Genomic DNA, 19262 nt, shown 5'->3' on the forward strand with positions numbered 1-19262 from the left:
CTGCTTTGAAACAATCTGTATTGTAAAAAGCTCTATATAAATAAAGGTGACTTGACTTGAATGCTAGATGTAATGCTCTTGCTATTTGTGTTTAGGCTGTAATATGGCTTAGGTGATGTTTTTGTATAGTTTAACCATCATCAGCCTTTATATACATAAAAGGGCCGACCCTGCTTTCAGATAATGTACAACAATCATGACATATGTCACTTTCTCTACAGCTTTCAATACCACTGCAGACCCTCCTGTCAACTCCACTGCAGACCCTCCATTCATCACCACTGCAGATCCTCCATTCATCACCACTGCAGATCCTCCATTCATCACCACTGCAGATCCTCCATTAAACACCACTGCAGCCCCTACATTAAATCCCACTGCAGACCCTACATTAAACCTCACTGCAGCCCCTCCATTAAACCCCACTGCAGCCCCTACATTAAACACCACTGCAGCCTCTACATTAAACCTCACTGCCGCCCCTACATTAAATCCCACTGCAGACCCTACATTAAACTCCACTGCAGCCCCTACATTAAACCCCACTGCAGCCCCTCCATTAAACTCCACTGCAGCCCCTCCATTAAACCCCACTGCAGCCTCTACATTAAACCTCACTGCCGCCCCTACATTAAATCCCACTGCAGCCCCTCCATTAAACCCCACTGCAGCCTCTACATTAAACCTCACTGCAGCCCCTCCATTAAACCCCACTGCAGACCCTACATTAAACTCCACTGCAGCCCCTCCATTAAACCCCACTGCAGCCCCTCCATTAAACCTCACTGCAGCCCCTCCATTAAACCCCACTGCAGCCCCTCCATTAAACCTCACTGCAGCCCCTCCATTAAACCCCACTGCAGACCCTACATTAAACTCCACTGCAGCCCCTCCATTAAACCCCACTGCAGCCCCTCCATTAAACCCCACTGCAGCCCCTCCATTAAACTCCACTGCAGCCTCTACATTAAACCTCACTGCAGCCCCTCCATTAAACTCCACTGCAGACCCTACATTAAACCCCACTGCAGCCCCTCCATTAAACTCCACTGCAGCCCCTACATTAAACCTCACTGCCGCCCCTACATTAAATCCCACTGCAGACCCTACATTAAACCTCACTGCCGCCCCTACATTAAACTCCACTGCAGCCCCTCCATTAAACCCCACTGCAGCCCCTCCATTAAACCTCACTGCAGCCCCTCCATTAAATCCCACTGCATACCCTCCATTAAACCTCACTGCAGCCCCTACATTTAACCTCACTGCAGCCCCTCCATTAAATCCCACTGCAGCCCCTCCATTAAACCTCACTGTCGCCCCTACATTTAACCCCACTGCAGCCCCTACATTAAACCTCACTGCAGCCCCTCCATTAAATCCCACTGCAGCCCCTCCATTAAACCTCACTGTCGCCCCTACATTAAACTCCACTGCAGCCCCTCCATTAAACCTCACTGCATACCCTCCATTAAATCCCACTGCAGCCCCTCCATTAAACCTTACTTCCGCCCCTACATTAAACTCCACTGCAGATCCTCCATTAAACTCTGCAGCCCCTCCATTAAACCTCACTGTAGCCCCTCCATTTAACCCCACTGCAGCCCCTACATTAAACTCGACTGCAGCCCCTACATTAAACTCTGCAGCCCCTCCATTAAACCTCACTGTAGCCCCTCCATTAAACCCCAGTGCAGCCCCTACATTAAACTCTGCAGCCCCTCCATTAAACCTCACTGCATACCCTCCATTAAACCTCACTGCATACCCTCCATTAAACCTCACTGCATACCCTCCATTAAACCCCACTGCAGCCCCTCCATTAAACTCTGCAGCCCCTCCATTAAACCTCACTGCAGCTACAACCAAAGGTAATTCATCTGTGTGTTTGTGTAGGAACGTGTGGGTCAAGTTGTACTATCACTGTTGCGGGCAACTGTTAGCATTGTAGATAGCGAGTCAGGAACAGGAACTGAGGAGGTCGTTTGACACAGAGGGATTTTAAATCTGTTTAAAGTATGATCCTTCAGAAATCATTCTAATATGCTGATTTGATGCTCAAAATACATTTCTTATTATTATCAATGTTGAAAACAGTTATGCTGCTTCATAATTTGTGGAAACTGGAATAATTTTTTTCAGGATTCTTTGATTAATAGAAAGTTCAAAGGAAAAGCATTTGCTTGAAACATCATTGTCCACCTTAAGTAAGGCAGATCAATAATATTGTTGAATATTAAATGTCCCCAACTAAGCAAGCCAAAAGCCAAGGCAACAGTGGCAAGGAACCAGTTCTAGGTGTAGATCAAGTTCTACTATCACTGTTGCAACCGAAGGACAGTGAAACGTCTCGGTTACTAATGTAACCCTCGTTCCCTGAAGGAGGGAACGGGACATGTAACGTCGACGTGACGACGTAATTGGGATCACTTCAGGAAGCCCTATCAACTTCGAGTGTCTACAGAACGAGCCAATGAATATTGGCGTGCGTGAATCGCGTCACGCGCCCCGCCCCGCAGCGCGGGTATAAACAGGAAGCGGGCGCACGCACACATTGTTTTTCGCTGAGGAGCTGAGATTTGTGACGGCCATGCAGCGATGGTCAGCAACGGTAGTGACATGACGTTACGTCTCCCGTTCCCTCCTTCAGGGAACGAGGGTTACATTAGTAACCGAGACGTTCCCTTTCAGTCGCTCACGTTCGACGTAACTTCGACGTGACGACGTAATTGGGATCCCTTGGAATTCGCCATGGTTGCTGCCACATCCAGCGCCCTACGCTAGACTCTCAGACCCCCAATTGGCTGGGGCGGAAGACCTGCGTAGAGGGAGTTCAGCTGCTGTTCCTTATACCCCACACAGTGGAACTGAGAGAAAGGAGACAGCCTTTCCCTTCTGCTGGCCTCCGTAACAGACGAAGAGCTGATCTGAGGTCCTGAGGCTTTGCGTTCTGTCCACGTACAGACGCAGAGCGTGAACGGGACAGAGAAAAGCCAGGGCTGGGTCTGCCTCCTCCGAAGGCAGCGCTTGCAGGTTCACCACCTGGTCCCGGAAGGGAGTGCTAGGAACCTTGGGCACGTATCTGGGCCGGGGTCTCAGGATCACGTGGGAGTTATCCAGGCCGAATTCTAGGCACGATTCGTCGCCCGAAAATGCATGCAGGTCCCCTACCCTCTTGATAGAGGCCAATGCAACCAGGAGTACTGTCTTACAGGACAGGATTTTTAACTCAGCTGATTGCAGAAGCTCAAAGGGTGGTCTCTGAAATGCCGAAAGGACCAGAGACAAATCCCAAGAGGGTATAGAGTAGAGATGCGCGGATGGGCTATTATTTCATCCGCAACCGCATCACAAAACTCATCATCCGTCCGCCATCCATCCGCACCAACGTTTTTGACCAATTATCAAAACCGCACCCGCCCGCCATCCGCTGATTGTATGTATACATATATTTTTCATTTGATTAGTTCAACCGCCCGCCACCCGCCCGAATTTAATTAAAATATTATTTTTCGTCACGTCATCCGCCCGATCCGCGGTTTATCCGCGGTTTGTCCAGGGACCAGACATGGAGTTTCCAGAGGTCTGGACGCGGGTGCCATAGGGTGCCCCGTCTCTGAGAGAGCAGGTCCTCTCTCAGAGGAATGGGCCAGGGAGGGGCTGTCGCGAGGAGCACTAGTTCCGGGAACCAGGTCCGGTTGGGCCAATAAGGCGCAACTAGCAAGACCTGCTCCTCGTCCTCCCTGACTTTGCACAAGATCTGTGCAAGAAGGCTCACTGGGGGAAACGCATATTTGCGTAGGCCCCGGGGCCAGCTGTGTGCCAGAGCATCCGAGCCGAGGGTCCCCTCAGTAAGGGAATAAAATAACTGCCAGTGAGACGTGTCCGGGGCGGCAAACAGATCTACCTGTGCGGTCCCGAAGCGCCTGAAAATCAGCTGGACCACCTGGGGATGGAGTCGCCAGCTCGTCGGCTGCACGGTTGAGCAGGCCCGGAATGTAAACGGCACGAAGCAACCTCCGATGCCTCTGACTCCAGAGGAGGAGATGGCGGGTGAGTTGTGACATGCGGCGGGAGCGTAGACCACCTTGGCGGTTGATGTACACAACGGTCACAGTGCTGTCCACAGACCTGAAGCTGCATGCCCGTTGTACGTGGCCCCCCAGCCGGTGGCAGAGGCATCCGTGGTGACCACAGAGTGCCTGGACACTTGTTCCAGGGGAACACCTGCCCGCAGGAAGGAAGGGTCCGACCACAAGCTGAGAGTTTGGCGACAGTGCGGAGTCACTTGGACCCAACACGAGCCGCTCTGCCACGGCCATCTCGGGACTCGATCGGGGAGCTGAATCATCTAAGATACAACAACAATCATGACATCTGTCACTTTCTTTATAGTTTTCAATACCACAACTGCAGCCCCTCCAGTCACCTCCACTACAAAGCCTCCATTAATCTCCCCTACAGCTCCACCCAAAGGTAATTCATCTGTGTGTTTGTGAATGAACATGTAGGTCAAGTTTTACCATCACTGCTGCAACTGTAAAGGAGAGGCAGTGAAACCTGAAATCACTACTAAGTGTTTTGGTATTTTGCAGATGTTCTCTCATTACTCACTAATCTGGATGTTGAGGTTTTGGCAGAGGAGTCGTCCACTGAAGAAGAGCGTCAGGCTGCACTGCGTCAGGTGAGCGGAGCGATTCAGTTCACATACACACTCTACACTCTTAATGTACTTAAGTGTGCAGGTGATGGGAAAGTACTTACTTTTAAGTATTTCAAACCAAAGTATGCCAGCATTTTAACAGAAATAGCATTAGAATCAAGCTAAATTAATTAAACATTTTACAATAAACAGTTGCAGCTTCATCCTCACAGTCGCTCTACAATCGAGTTGATAGTGAATAGGTGTGACATCACGTCCCTTTAGGCCCCAAAGTGATTCTATTGGCTGAAAGAACTTTATTAGAGTTTCAATTTTTTGCCTGATTAGAAATCCTCCATTATTGCTTGTTGTTCTGAACCATTAAAGTATATATTTTACATCACAATTGTCAAGGGATGTATGTTTTAATGTAACATCCAATCAAACTATATTAAATGTTTAAATATCATAATTCTTATCTTGCATTCTATAAATAATGGACAGCATTGGGACGCAGCTTTATTGTGCTCTTCTTCTTCTTCTGCACCTGCTGTTTTTTCACTTGCTGTCATCTTGTTTCTCAGGTTGCCGCTTTCCTGGAGAGTTCCTTGAGAGCGTATAATAATGACATCTACTCTTTTGAGGTCACGAGAATTCAGCCGGTATCATCATCATCACCATGTGATTGAGTCAGAAACCAGCCAGGAAGAACAAACATGAATAAATCCTCATCGCTACTGGACTTTTACTATTTTAATATGGGATTTTTTTTATGGTGATGGTTCAACTCAAACATTGCATTTGATAACACATCTTATCCATTTACGTTTGATGTGCTTTAATCTTAAACTCTTGAATATAGCACTTTATATGTGTGATATGGGACGAATGTGTATGAAAACCTTAGATTCTTAGATCTGCTGCATGTAATTCCTTGTTCCTTTTTCATTTGCACAGACGGGAATCTGCTGCTTATTTAACACGGTCTTCATTTTTCTCTATTGTTGAGGTTCTTGTATGATAATCACACTGAAATACACATGATGAGGAAGAACTCTTGTTAACCAAAAAAATTTGAAAATAAAAGAAACAAATGTTTTAAACTTGTATTCTGTGATTATCCATGGAAATATGATTCTGTTTGAATCAGTGCAGTTGCACTGACCACAAAACAAATGTCTCTCTGACTTAGATACTTAGTGTTAAAAATGCATAAAACAATTATGATCTAATGTCATTATGAACATCTCATGCAGATAAGACACTGTAAGTGCAACAGAAAAAACAGGAAAGAAAGTCCTGCACACAGCCTGGAAATCTTTTGGCAATGACCTTCATCAGGGTATTTTAATAATGTCATAAAGAATCCAGTATTTCAGGATCTCTGTACACTATCTGATGAAAGAAATCTGACTTTGATTTATCAGTCTCTGACATCAGTGTAAGTTGGCAGGACTCTGGACAGACGTGAGAAATGAAGAGGAAACAATCCAGACACACACTGATCCTGATGTGATTCTCATCGGCTTTCTGCTGGCCACAATGAGCCGCTTAACCACAGGTAGCATTCACATCAGCTGCACTGTTTGTGTGTCACATTTATATAGTTTTCATTACGGAATTAGATCTACATCTGATTATAATCACTTTGAAAGATTTGGAGAAGCACCATCAGGAATTCAGAAACGGATGGGATTACACTGCATCATTAAACAAGAACCATCTGTAAACGCTTCAGATTATCTGATTGTTGATATTAAACATGTTTTTTCATTTCACAGCTCAAAGTAGCCTACCACTCAACCTACGATCAAACTGATACTGCAGCTGTACTGAGTACACTACTACAACCACTTCAGTTACCTCTTTACCTTTCACAACACCACCACCTTTTACCACATCTACAACACCACTTACACTGGCATCAACGACAATTGAACTACCACAACTACAGTTTATCCACTAACATGTGAGGCAAAATCCTGAATATTTAAACAGGGTTGCCAACTCTCACGCAATTGAGCGTGACACACACGCAATTGACACTTTTCACACGCTCTCACGCCACACATCCATTTTCTGACGCACAGAAAAATTGCGGAGCAGAGGTACTTTTAATATTAAACTAATTCTCAGCTCTTAGATTCCGTCAATTTTATTATGAAATTCAGACAAAAATACGTTTGGCGCTTGTAAATGTGACGTGACAGATCGCTGAGCGCCTCAGGTCAAGTGCACGTGGACCGATCATCTGTTACTTTTTTATTTAAAGATGCAGTACAACTTACCGAAAGTATACATAATTTCGACCAATTAGTGTTTTTCAACCACGGAAAGAGGTCAATATAACAGCAGGAGAACAATTATGTCACATAACGTTATATTTACCTCAGGAAAGCCATTTAATGACCATGTTAATTGAATAGAAAAAATAGCTAGAGAAGAGATTTTGCTGAGCACTATATTTCATATTTATTATATTTTTACTTATGTCATTAAATAATTGTTATTATAACAAAAACTGCATTATATTTAATTTAATTTGTTATTTTGACTCGCGCTAGCCTAGCACCGGCGAACTATGCAAATGCACTGATAAATAACACCCAGGCTAACTTGGAAATGAGGTCCGATGTCCAAAATCCTGAACCACCCCTTTAATCTTGAACATACAAGTGTTAAGCAAACTATGGAAAGAATGTGTAAGGAAACATTAATTATCTGTTCTCATGTAAGTACTTGTTCCTCCTTCATTTGTAGGCGTATGGACGGGAATCTGTTGATACTTGAGATTCCTGTCTGTCGATGACTCTCTTATAAACCAAAACATTTAGAAAATGTGTCATTCTGTTAGATTTCCTGTTCATCCAGTAGTCAATCTGTTTCCTGGTGCTACTGAATTACTTAGTTGCATGCATATTTTACTGCCCTATACCATGCATACTTCCTAGCTCTTTAGGCCTACGTTCATAACAGTTTTGTTAAGCAACGCTTTGTTTTCCTGGAAAATGTGGAGACCACTGACATTATTATGACAGTGTCTACAGCGTTTGACCTCCTCCACTGTCCCCAGAAACCCATAAAACTATGAGAATACCTTATTTTAGACCAGACAGCTTCATCAGGACCAGACACCAGTGTGGCAATAGAGACCAGGGCGGTTTGTGGGCTTATTAGCACTTTATAAAATAATGTTGTTAACTGACTTCTATTCAGAAATTGTATTAATAGACTTTCCCCTCTTAAGTGTTCAACGGAGGGGTCCAAGACCATAGGACTTTGGTCGCATTTGAACCACGAATAAACACACAAAAATAGACTGGATTTGAGGAGTTTATGAATTTGACGCCCTTGGGAATGAATGGAATGCGAGGAATGCTTCACATAGAAAACCATAACAATGCTCAAAATTCAAACTAAAAATGCTAAAACTTTACCAAAAAATGATTTAATAATGTCTACATGTGTATCTGAATCAGATCTGAATGCATACGGTCATCTAGTGGCAAGATTCGTATATATATATATGGGACATTCTACCAGAAACGTACATTATCTGTCCTTGAATTGTTACAGCGAATAAAAAAGTATTTCATCCAAAAAATTTTAAAACTGGCTCATAGTTGATTTCTGTGAGTTGTTCTGTAAAGGAATATGTCATTCATTAGGTTCTCAGATATTTTTTTCTTTATTAAAAACACTTTTGAAAATTACAAATCCTGTCCATGTCCTTGTCCTCAGCCAAATTGGAGCTATAGCTTTCATAGTTTTATTATGCTAAAAACTGTTATTTAGAAAAAAACCTCCATCAATAACAAGTTTAAGCTGTTATCATTCACATCAACTGATCAAAAACATGAAATTATATATAAATTCTACAAATAAATTCTATTTTACAACTGTCCCCATGTTTTTGGTCAGTCCTGTCACGTTTACATAAAACTCTACATAAAATGTGTGAGATACGCCTTTAAGGGTATCACTCAGAGGAAGTGACATCATTTGACCCAGGTGAAGCTGACATTGATCAAGGCTGAATTCTGTCATTGAATTGTATGATTTTAAGCTTGTTTTTGTGGGTGTTTTTAGGAAGACGAGCTAAAGGGTTAGGCCCTGTTACGGTAAAACATTCCAGAAAATAATGAAAATGTTTTAAATCCAAAAGGTTTCTGAAATTCCTTGCTTGCATGTTAACAGTTTTTATGCTATGCTAGCAGGCTGAGTAATGGCAGTTTAAAATTGCAAACCATCAGGCCCTGTCACATTCCTGTGTGACACGGCCTTACAAATTAAAGTTATTGTTCTTTTTTATTACATTTATTGCATATATTATTTATTTAATGCATACAATAGTAAAATGAAGTCCCAGGTGCTTGATTTTTATACAACTGTGGCCATGGAAGTGATTGGAACACCTGAATTCAATTATTTGGAGGGCTGTCCCATTACTTTTGGCAATATTATGTATGTCCTTGGCTGAATTTTACCATAGTCTAATATTACATTAACATTAAAATTATAATAATAATTTAAAAAAGAAATGCCAATCAAAACTTAAATAAAGAACACAAAACATAACTTTTTCTGCATCATCAAAAATCCATAAAGTCAGTCCTGTCACAGCACCGTCAGTCCTGTCACGCCATGGTCAGTCCTGTCACACAGGAAATTATGACAAAAGTGTACTATTTGAGGAAATATTAATTAATTAATCTCTTTAACTGTGTAGATGAACGTGGGGGGATATATCCACCACTATGTTTTTGTAAAAATCTCCTATGTAAAGGTGATTTTGTGTACTACAGTTGACCGAAAAGTTACTTATATTTCTTAAAGGAATTACAAAACCATGTTAGATACAATCAGGGACATGTGATCAATAAGAAAATGCTATTTGTATCAAAGAAATTCATTAGGAAACCATTCTAACATATACAAATTTGTCTGTGACAGGGCCTGACATTTTAGGGGTGAAATGCGTATAAAAATGTATTTTATTCAATCATAAAAACATGCTGAGATGGCATGATATGTGTTTCTCATAGTTTAACATGTCCTCCATGACTCAACGTTCAGATTTAAGAAAAATATATTTTTCCCCCCAAGATTTTTTATGAGTGGAAATGTACATTTCTGGTAGAATGTCCCATATAAGAGTCATAATATCATGTTATAGATATTTTTTTTCCACAAGAGGTCAGCAGACTCACCCAATGTCAGATGTTTTGAAGTGAATTAAAAGGGTTATGCATGAAATTGTGTTATTTTGAATTTAAATTGAAAGAATGTGGTAATTTAAAGGTTTTAAAGTAATTTAAAGGTAATTTAAATAAAACAATAACAAAAAAATCTCCACAAAAACAAAAACAAATTGCATTTACACTCTCAGAAAAAAAGGTACAAAAGCTGTCACTGTGGCGGTACCTTATCAAAAGGTACACCTTTGTACCTAAAGAGTGCATATTAGTCCCTCAAGGTACATATTGATACCAAAAGTGTACATATTAGTACCTAAATGGTACATATTAAAACCCTTTTGAAGGGTACTGTCCCAGTGACAGCTTTTGTACCTTTTTTTCTGAGAGTGTAAAAATAGAGAAAATATTACCAAACGAAATGAAATTAACTTTCTGGACAAAAAAAATAAATAATCTAAATATAATTTTAGGGCATTTTGATCCACAGGGGAAGAATGAGGGTTCAGGTTAATTGCTGTTCTCCTTTCTTCTGTAATTCATCTGTTAGTTTCTTTCTTTCTTCTGTATATCTGTTCCACTGTTTCTCTAACTACACACACCAATCACATAATCCTGTAAGATGTTTTCCTATTATATACATTGTTGAGTAAAGTCCTGTATGTCCCAGTCTGGAGTCTAGATTTTCTTTCCTCCTCTTCCTACTAATGGTCATATTATATGTAGATGCCTACCCTTTTATTCATTATCCCAATAAAATATATATATATATATTTTATCTAACTCCTCTTTTATTATTGATTTGAAATAAAGATGATTTCTTTCAATCTTGGGATGATGCTACGCCCACCTGACCTTTCCCTGGATCAGTAAAAACACGTACTGTAAAAGTCACTCACTGCTCTAGTCTTGACTGAATAACTTTAATAAGGGTTAATATTTGTATCGTGAAGACTATAGGCTACTTGACATTTGATTACTATTTCTGTACCTGAAAATCTAGTTTAGACATACATTAAAAACCTAAAAATAACTAGTCATTTCATTTGTATAGGCCTATGTTTGTTTTGCAGTATTTATTTGTGCTATTGCTTGTAATTTTATCTTCTTTTTTTTTATTATTATTACTGACTGTTTTCAACAATATTTAAAATATAAGTTAGGCTTGTAGTTTTTGGTGTCATAGCCTTATTTATTAAGGTTACAAAAACCGCTAAAACAATAACTAGGCCTATTTTATTACGTTTTTTGTGTTCGACCATATAGAACATCATTTATTGTAATATATAGGCCTAATTACTGTAATTTTACTGTAAGTACTGTAAAAACTTTGTAATTTCTTTAGCTCCATCTGTTGAAAGTAAAACTGAATTTAAAAAAAAATTTGTTTTAGTTTTTAGTTAATCAATGTCATCTGAAGTTTGGAATAAAGTAAAAATTCAAACTAGTGAAACATTTCAAAGGATCGAAGGATTTGTCTCCCGTTTCAAAGCATCTGTAGGCATATAAGGCCCGTTCACACCAAGAACGATAACTATAAAGATAACCATGACTATAACTATATTTGCGTCCACATCAACGAACGATTATGGTCTGTTTATTCTAAGCTCGCGCGCTGCGGTTTCAAAGTGTGTACAACGTCATTGGACATGTTTTTGCTGTTCTTGTTGCATTTACACTGCTTTAATCAGCAGATGTCGTCAGCATGCTATGATTTGAGTGATGCTAGTGTAATCGATCTAATTTAACGTTAGCTGATGGAGTCAATATTGTGGAATAAAAAGTAAAACAACACCTACTTTGTGGAAACGAGCGCCGGATACCTGAGGTAATACTCGCCATTTATTCCGAGGGTATGAACGATTGTTTTCCATATCCATTTTCTTGAAAAGGGGCTTGACTTGTCAAACAGTGGTGGATTTTTCTGGACCTCTGCGATTAACTTCTTCTGTTGTCTGCCATTTTAAATCTCTCTATAAATGACAGGAACGTCTGTCTGTCTGTGTGTCTGTGTGTGTGTGTGTCTGTTAACCACATATCTCTCGAACCGTTAGTCCGATGGATTTCAAACTCGACAGGTGTCTCGCTACGGGCACGAGTAAGTGCAGTGCCAAGTTTGACGTTGTTTGGATGAGAAATGCTAAAGATATCGTTAAATATATCATTTTTATAAGGTTGTGGTTTAAAAATAAACATTCTGACACTAGAGAGTTGTATCGGTCAAAGAAGCCCCAAGAAGGTTGTGGTTTAAAAATAAACATTCTGACAATCTGTCAGCTACACTGTTTACTTCTGAATATTATAGTTTGGTTCCAAAACGTGATAAATCCATTTTGATTAATTGGAGTAAAAATGTGTTTTCTTTACCAAGAAACCAACAATTACTAAAAACACACACAAAAACTGATTTTGCACGGGCACTTTGCACTGCTCCCTGAATCAACACGCTTATTCATTTGTGGATGTTAACTGAATCTATATGTCAGCTATGCTGTTTCTGAATATTATATTTCATTCTGGTGCGCTTAACGTTATTGCTACTGTGTAATAGTAGCCTATGCTATTCACCAACTAAACATATCCTATTCAATGCGTTCACAGTCTCTTTCACGGGCATCATTTGTAGTGGCCTATACACAAACTGTTTCCTCAAGCATAGCTTTTTCTCGGAGTTCACTGTGTGCTTTCTACCATGCACAAATAAAAATGTCACTGAACTTTTGCTGTGTAATTGTAACAATGAGCACTCAAACACACCAAACCAACAATTACTAAAAACACACACAAAAACTGATTTTGCACGGGCATTTTTTGCACTAGTGTGAATGGATTCTGAATGGCTTTCAGTGTTTTATATGAAAAATAATCGTTCTGAAAGTGATCCCAGCGATATCGTTTCTCTATATCTTTATTGTTATAGCTGTGGTGTGAACTCTGCTATTCTTTGATATTGAGAACGATTTTTAGAACTATATCTTTATATCGTCCTTGGTGTGAATGGGCCTTACCGATCAGTTCCAATGATTCCAAAAAAAGTGTATAGTAAAATGAGTCATTGTAGTCAGGAGCATGAAATATTGTAGACGATAGTAATAGCACGCACTTTCATCAATTGCTGAAAAATAATAAATTTAAACAAAGTCAAGATTAATGGAGACTGCAACTACATTTACATTTAGTCATTTAGCAGACGCTTTTGTCCAAAGCGACTTACAAATTAGGACTAAATTAAGCGAGTCATTGTGAAGAGGCAAAAAACAACGCAAGAAGTGCTCAAAATACGAAGTTCAGGCATTGGTCAGAGTAAGCGATGATATAAAGGAAAAGGAAAGTTTTTTTTGTATTTATTATTATTATGTTAAGTGCTCACGTAAGAGAAGGGTTTTCAGTTGTCTTTTGAATGTTGTCAGGGATTCTGCATTCCGGATGAGGGAGGGGAGAGCATTCCACCAGCATGGAACTGGGAATGAGAATGTTCTGGAAAATGATTTTGTGGCTCTCTGTGATGGAACCACGAGACGTCGCTCTTTGACCGATCGTAGGCTTCTGGTAGGGATGTAGACTTGTAGGAGTGAGTGAAAGTAGGAGGGAGCTGAGCCTGTATGATAGGTCTGTAAGCAAGCGTCAATGCCTTGAACTTGATGCGAGCAGCGAGAGGTAGCCAGTGCAAAGTGATGAACAGAGGAGTGACGTGGGCCCTTTTGGGCTCGTTGAAGACAAGACGAGCTGCAGCGTTCTGGATCATCTGTAGAGGTTTAGTTGCACATGATGGAAGTCCAGCCAGAAGAGCATTGCAGTAGTCAAGCCTAGATATGACCAGGGCCTGGACGAGAAGTTGAGAAGAAGATCTTCCTGAAGTTGAGATGAGAAGAAGATCTTCCTGATGTTGTGCAGTGCAAACCTGCATGATCGAGCTGTCTTTGAAATGTGATCTGTGATCTGTGAAGGTCAGCTGGTCATCCAATATCACTCCAAGATTTCTGCCCGACCTTGATGGGGTGATTGATGATGAATCTAGCTGGATAGTGAAGTCGTGTTGTAGAGATGGATTTGCAGGGAGGACGAGAAGCTCAGTCTTTGCCAGGTTGAGCTGCAGGTGATGTTCCTTCATCCATGTCGAGATGTCCGCCAGACCGCTTGAGATCCGTGCAGCTACTGTGGGATCATCTGGTTGAAATGAGAGGAAGAGCTGTGTGTCATCAGCATAGCAGTGGTAGGAGAAACCATGTGCCTGTATGATGTGACCCAGTGACGTGGTGTAGATGGAGAAGAGTAAGGGTCCAAGAACTGAACCCTGAGGAACCCCTGTGGTCAGCTGATGTGCTTTGGATACCTCGCCTACTTTTATACCATATGAAAGAAATAATGTCAAAATGGTTTATTATAAGTGAACACAGTGATGATGTTTTTTGAAATGGTTTAACCCTCCTCTGGTGAGATCATTTACTTTATTTGCAGTTAATGTAATCTAAGGCTGGATGGCTGTGAGTCAGTTGTACTTCTCTTTTTTCCTGTTCTTCTTGTTCCACTTATCTTCAGTGATTCTGCTTGTTAACAGCAGATGTTCATCACTAATGCTCAATCATCACTTGTAGAGTGAATCTATTTTATTTCACTAACTGCAACATTGCTCCAGTGTTACTCACTGCTCTATAGGTTGGGACCATATGTAATCTGAGCAGTGATCGTTTAACACGGAAGATTTTGCTCTGCCAATAAACATGTAAACCGCATCATGTATTTTTTCTTTATTAAATAATTTCTTAAAATGAATTGGATAATTGTCTTACTCTTTATTTAACTATGATGAACACACACTAAGAAATGTGAAATCTAACACATACACAAGTTTTGTTGTGGTCTTTCTGGGTTTAGTGTTAAAAACAAGTAAAACAATTATGATCTAACTTCAATACAAGTGGTACAAAGTACCAAAATGTCACTATAGCTTCACTATTAAGAAAATAAATCTAAATTTGGATGGTCTCGTGTGGGTGTAACACTGCAATAGAAAGAACAGGTCTTTTTGCAACTCCCTTCATCAGGTATTTTAAATGCATCATCAAGCAATCCAGTATTTCAGGATCTCTGTACACTACCTGATGGGAAAACTCTGACTTGGATTTATCCGTCTCGGAAGTACGCGTGTTTTGACGCGAGTCTGGACAGATACATAAGGAGTGAAGAGGAAACAATCCGGAGCACATCGTATCATCACTGACAGAGACCTGACACACACTGATCCTGATGGCTCCCGCTGTGATCCTCATCGGCTGTCTGCTGGCCACAATGAGCTGCTTAACCACAGGTAACATTCACATCAGCTGCACTGTTTCTTTGTCAGTTTTTGATATCGATTTCATCTGTAAATGCTTCATATTATCTGATTGTTGAAATTAAACATTTATTTTATTCCGACCACAGCTCTGACAACACCTACTCCAACCACCAATTCAAGTACCTCATCATCACCAACCACAACCACAGTTCATCCACCAGCATGTAAAAACCTGAATATTTAAACGTTATTTTACAATGCTAATTTTAAACTTCTCAAACTATTCTAATCTGTTATACTGTACATCACATTCCTATACCTTTAAGAATATAATTTACAAAAGTGTGCAATTTAATTCTATTAGTGTAAAACATCCAGAAATAGTTCCTTGTCTTCTTAAGAGGTGCAATTGCATCTTGCTTTAGACAGAGCTCTGTGTCTCTATACTGATCTGTTCATTAGTGAGAGATTTTCAGTTTTCGTTTAGCAATTTTGCTCTAACAACCCAACAAGTGTGTTGAGAGATTGCGATGACTCTGCATTCAGTGCCACTGTAATTGATATTGTATTGATTGAAAGATGAATTCTGAATCTTCTCATACACAACAATGTTCTTGACATGTCACTTTTTGTATAGCTTCTTCGAATACCACAACTGCAAACCCAACTGCAAACCATCCAATCAACATCACTGCAAACCCTACTGCAAACCATCCAATCAACCCCAACATCACTGCAAACCCTACTGCAAACCATCCAATCAACCCCAACATCACTGCAAACCCTACTGCAAACCATCCAATCAACCCCAACATCACTGCAAACCATCCAATCAACCCCAACTCCACTGCAAACCCATCAATCAACCCCAACTCCACTGCAAACCATCCAATCAACCCCAACTCCACTGCAAACCATCCAATCAACCCAAACTCCACTGCAAACCCATCAATCAACCCCAACTCCACTGCAAACCCATCAATCAACGCCAACTCCACTGCAAACAACTCCACTACAGATCCACCCAAAGGTAGCTCATCTGTGTGTTTGTGTGTGTACTAGGAATATGTAGGCCAAGTTTTACTATCACTGTTGCAACCAAAGAATAGTGAACAAATTGTGGAAACTGTGATACATTTTTTTCAGGATTCTTTGATGAATCGAAAGTTCAAAAGATAAGCATTTACTTGAAAAAGAAATGTGTGTGTGTGTGTGTGTGTGTTCTACAGTGCCAGTTAGTGTTCATTACATTTCATTTGTTTCACTGTAGTGATGTTTGTCTGACAGGTAGTTGTGCGAATCCAAATCTGTGCTGTTCTGGATTGAATGGCAGCTGTCACCGCTTGAACTGTTTTTGTGACGTTGCTTGTCTGAGAATTGGCGACTGCTGCCCTGATTTCAAGCCCACCTGCCTCACAGGTATTCAGAAACATTTATACTGGAAATCTGATTAATCTGTGCTGAAATGAATTAACAGCCACTTGCACTAGTCACAGTAATCAGATTGTGTTCTACTCTATACATGATTAATGTACTTTGATTGAGGTACAAAACAAAAAAATACAGCACATATACTAAAAAATCTCACAATATCTTTATCTCTTTCCCCCTTTTATAGTCAATAACAGCTCCAATGGCACTGAATCAAACAACACTTTGACACTGACAGGTATATTTTATATTTCTTTATTTCCTATAAATATTATTTATCATGTGATTCTATATAATAATTCTAAATTATCTAAATATTAAAATCTGCATTGGATGTCAAATGTTGCAATGACCTCTTTGTAACTGATCATTCTAATTATTTTATAGAAACAAACAAGTTAATCTCACAATATCTTTATCTCTTTCCCCCTTTTATAGTCAATAACAGCTCCAATGGCACTGAATCAAACAACACTTTGACATTGACAGGTATATTTTATATTTCTTTATTTCCTATAAATATTATTTACCATGTGATTCTATATAATAATTCTAAATTCTCTAAATATTAAAATCTGCATTGGATGTCAAATGTTGCAATGACCTCTTTGTAACTGATCATTATAATTATTTTATAGAAGCAAACAAGTTAGATCCTTTATTTACTGTATGTGAGCACTTTAAATTCTTGTAATTTATGAGACTGTCAGCAGAATCAGTCATATTATCAGTGATGGAACATCTTGATGTTGTTTTTCCACCAGTTTTTGGGGATCAAACTATAAATATGCATAATATGTTGGAGTTATGTCAGCATCTAACATGTCATGTGCACTTCTGTAGGAACGTGTTCTCAGCCGCCTCTGTGCTGCAATGGCGTAAACTTCAACTGTTTCAGAGGCTGTTTTTGTGACGAGCTCTGTAAACAGTTCAACGACTGCTGTCCCGACCTCAACAGCACATGCAGTAAGGACCCACATACACAGATATAGAGATGTTTACACGTTGTTTAATGGGCTAATTTCAATCAGAAGCTTTTATGAGCTGAAGTATGTTGAGAGATTGAGATGATCGTGATGATTCTGTTTTGATCAATGTTTCATGCAGTGTATTCAGTATCAATATTGTATTTATTGCAGATACAACAACATTCATGACATTTGTTACTTTCTCTATAGCTTTCAATACCACAACTGGACCTACATTCGACCCCACTGTATACCCTCCATTCTTCACCACTACAGCTTCACCCAAAGGTAATTTGTTTGTGAATGAACATGTAGGTCAAGTTTTACCATCACTGCTGCAACTGAGAGGCAGTAAAACCTGAAATCACTACTAAGTGTTTTGGTATTTTGCAGATGTTCTCTCAATCCTCGCTAATCTGGATGTTGAGGTTTTGGCGGAGGAGTCGTCCACTGAAGAAGAGCGTCAGGCTGCACTGCGTCAGGTGAGCGGAGCGATTCAGTTCACATACTTACACTACACTCTGTACTTAAGTGTGCTGGTGATGGGAAAGTACTTACTTTTAAGTATTTCAAACCGAAGTTTGCCAGTATTTTAACAGAATAAATAGCATTAGCATCAAGCTAAATTCACAAAACTTTTTATAATAAATGGTTGCAGCTTCATCCTCACAGTCGCTCTACAATCGAGTTGATAGTGAACAGGTGTGACATCACGTTCCTTTAGGCCCCAAAGTGATTCTATTGGCTGAAAGAACTTTTATAGGGTTTCCATTTTGTGCCTGATCAGAAATCCACTATTGCTTCTTGTTTTTGTCCTGAACCATAAAAGTACATACTTTCCAAATGTAAATTGGGACGCAGCTTTATTGTGCTCTTCTTCTTCTGCACCTGCTGTTTTCTCACTCGCTGTCATCTTGTTTCTCAGGTTGCCACTTTGCTGGAGAGTTACTTGAGAGCGTATAATAATGACATCTACTCTTTTGAGGTCACGAGAATTGAGCCGGTATCATCATCATCATCATCATCATCATCACCATGTGACTGAGTCAGAAACCAGCCGAGAGGAACAGACATGTATAAATCCTCATCAAAAACATTGCATTTGCTAACACTTATGCATTAAAACATGTTTTAATCTTAAACACAAAAGCATTGTATTTGTGTCAATGAAACTATGGAAACAAATTGTGAGGAAACTTAATTCAAATTATTTAAATGTTCTTGTTCCTCCTTCATTTGCATAGACGGGAATCCTACCGTTTTACTATTGTCTTCTACTGTAATAAAACGAGATTATAATTGTCATTCTTGTGTATTTCCTGGTCATCCAGTAGTCAGTGTGTTTCCTGCTGCTTTGTTCTGTAGATGTTGAATGGATATCTCTCACCGCCCTCTGCAACTATTCTATTGTTACCATAATAACACTTCACATTTTTGCCATTGACGTCAATGGTGATTTTTACTCAGATGTCAACTATCCAGTTTTGAAAAGTGGGTATTCCAGTTGTGACTAGTCTACATTTTTATATACTAGTAGTTAGTCATTATGTACTTGAACTTATTTTTCAGATAGAAGTACCAATTATTACATACTAGTATTTATTTATAGATACTAGTTCTTATTCATTAGATACACATACCAGTTAAATAGATGGTACTTCTTGATTAGATGCTAGTACTTATTTCAACTGTTACTTGTCAGACTTTTTATTTTACTAGTAAGATTTTTAAATTGAACTCACTGGCCG

General features: G+C 39.8%; 1 protein-coding gene across 2 annotated transcripts in view; it reads left to right on the top strand.

The window, feature by feature from the left end:
- The window catches only part of LOC307173417 (uncharacterized protein), a 30355-nt gene extending 11373 nt beyond the window's left edge, over positions 1-18982 (top strand). Inside the window, exons 1-10 of one of the 2 annotated variants that reach the window (XM_079896522.1) lie at positions 14878-15145; positions 15262-15339; positions 15753-16145; positions 16403-16534; positions 16734-16784; positions 16985-17035; positions 17390-17512; positions 17725-17802; positions 17908-17996; positions 18440-18981. In XM_079896522.1, the coding sequence (XP_079752648.1) occupies positions 15085-15145; positions 15262-15339; positions 15753-16145; positions 16403-16534; positions 16734-16784; positions 16985-17035; positions 17390-17512; positions 17725-17802; positions 17908-17996; positions 18440-18559 (1176 nt within the window). In that variant the 5' untranslated portion in view covers positions 14878-15084 and the 3' untranslated portion in view covers positions 18560-18981. Of the gene's footprint in view, positions 1-221; positions 1872-4395; positions 4477-14877; positions 15146-15261; positions 15340-15752; positions 16146-16402; positions 16535-16733; positions 16785-16984; positions 17036-17389; positions 17513-17724; positions 17803-17907; positions 17997-18439 lie in introns of those variants that run through there. The other variant, XM_079896521.1, reaches the window with a different exon arrangement.
- The last annotated feature ends 280 nt before the right edge of the window (positions 18983-19262 follow it).

The sequence above is a fragment of the Squalius cephalus genome (assembly GCF_949319135.1).
Source record: "Squalius cephalus genome assembly, chromosome: 16".
Lineage (NCBI taxonomy): Eukaryota > Metazoa > Chordata > Actinopteri > Cypriniformes > Leuciscidae > Squalius > Squalius cephalus.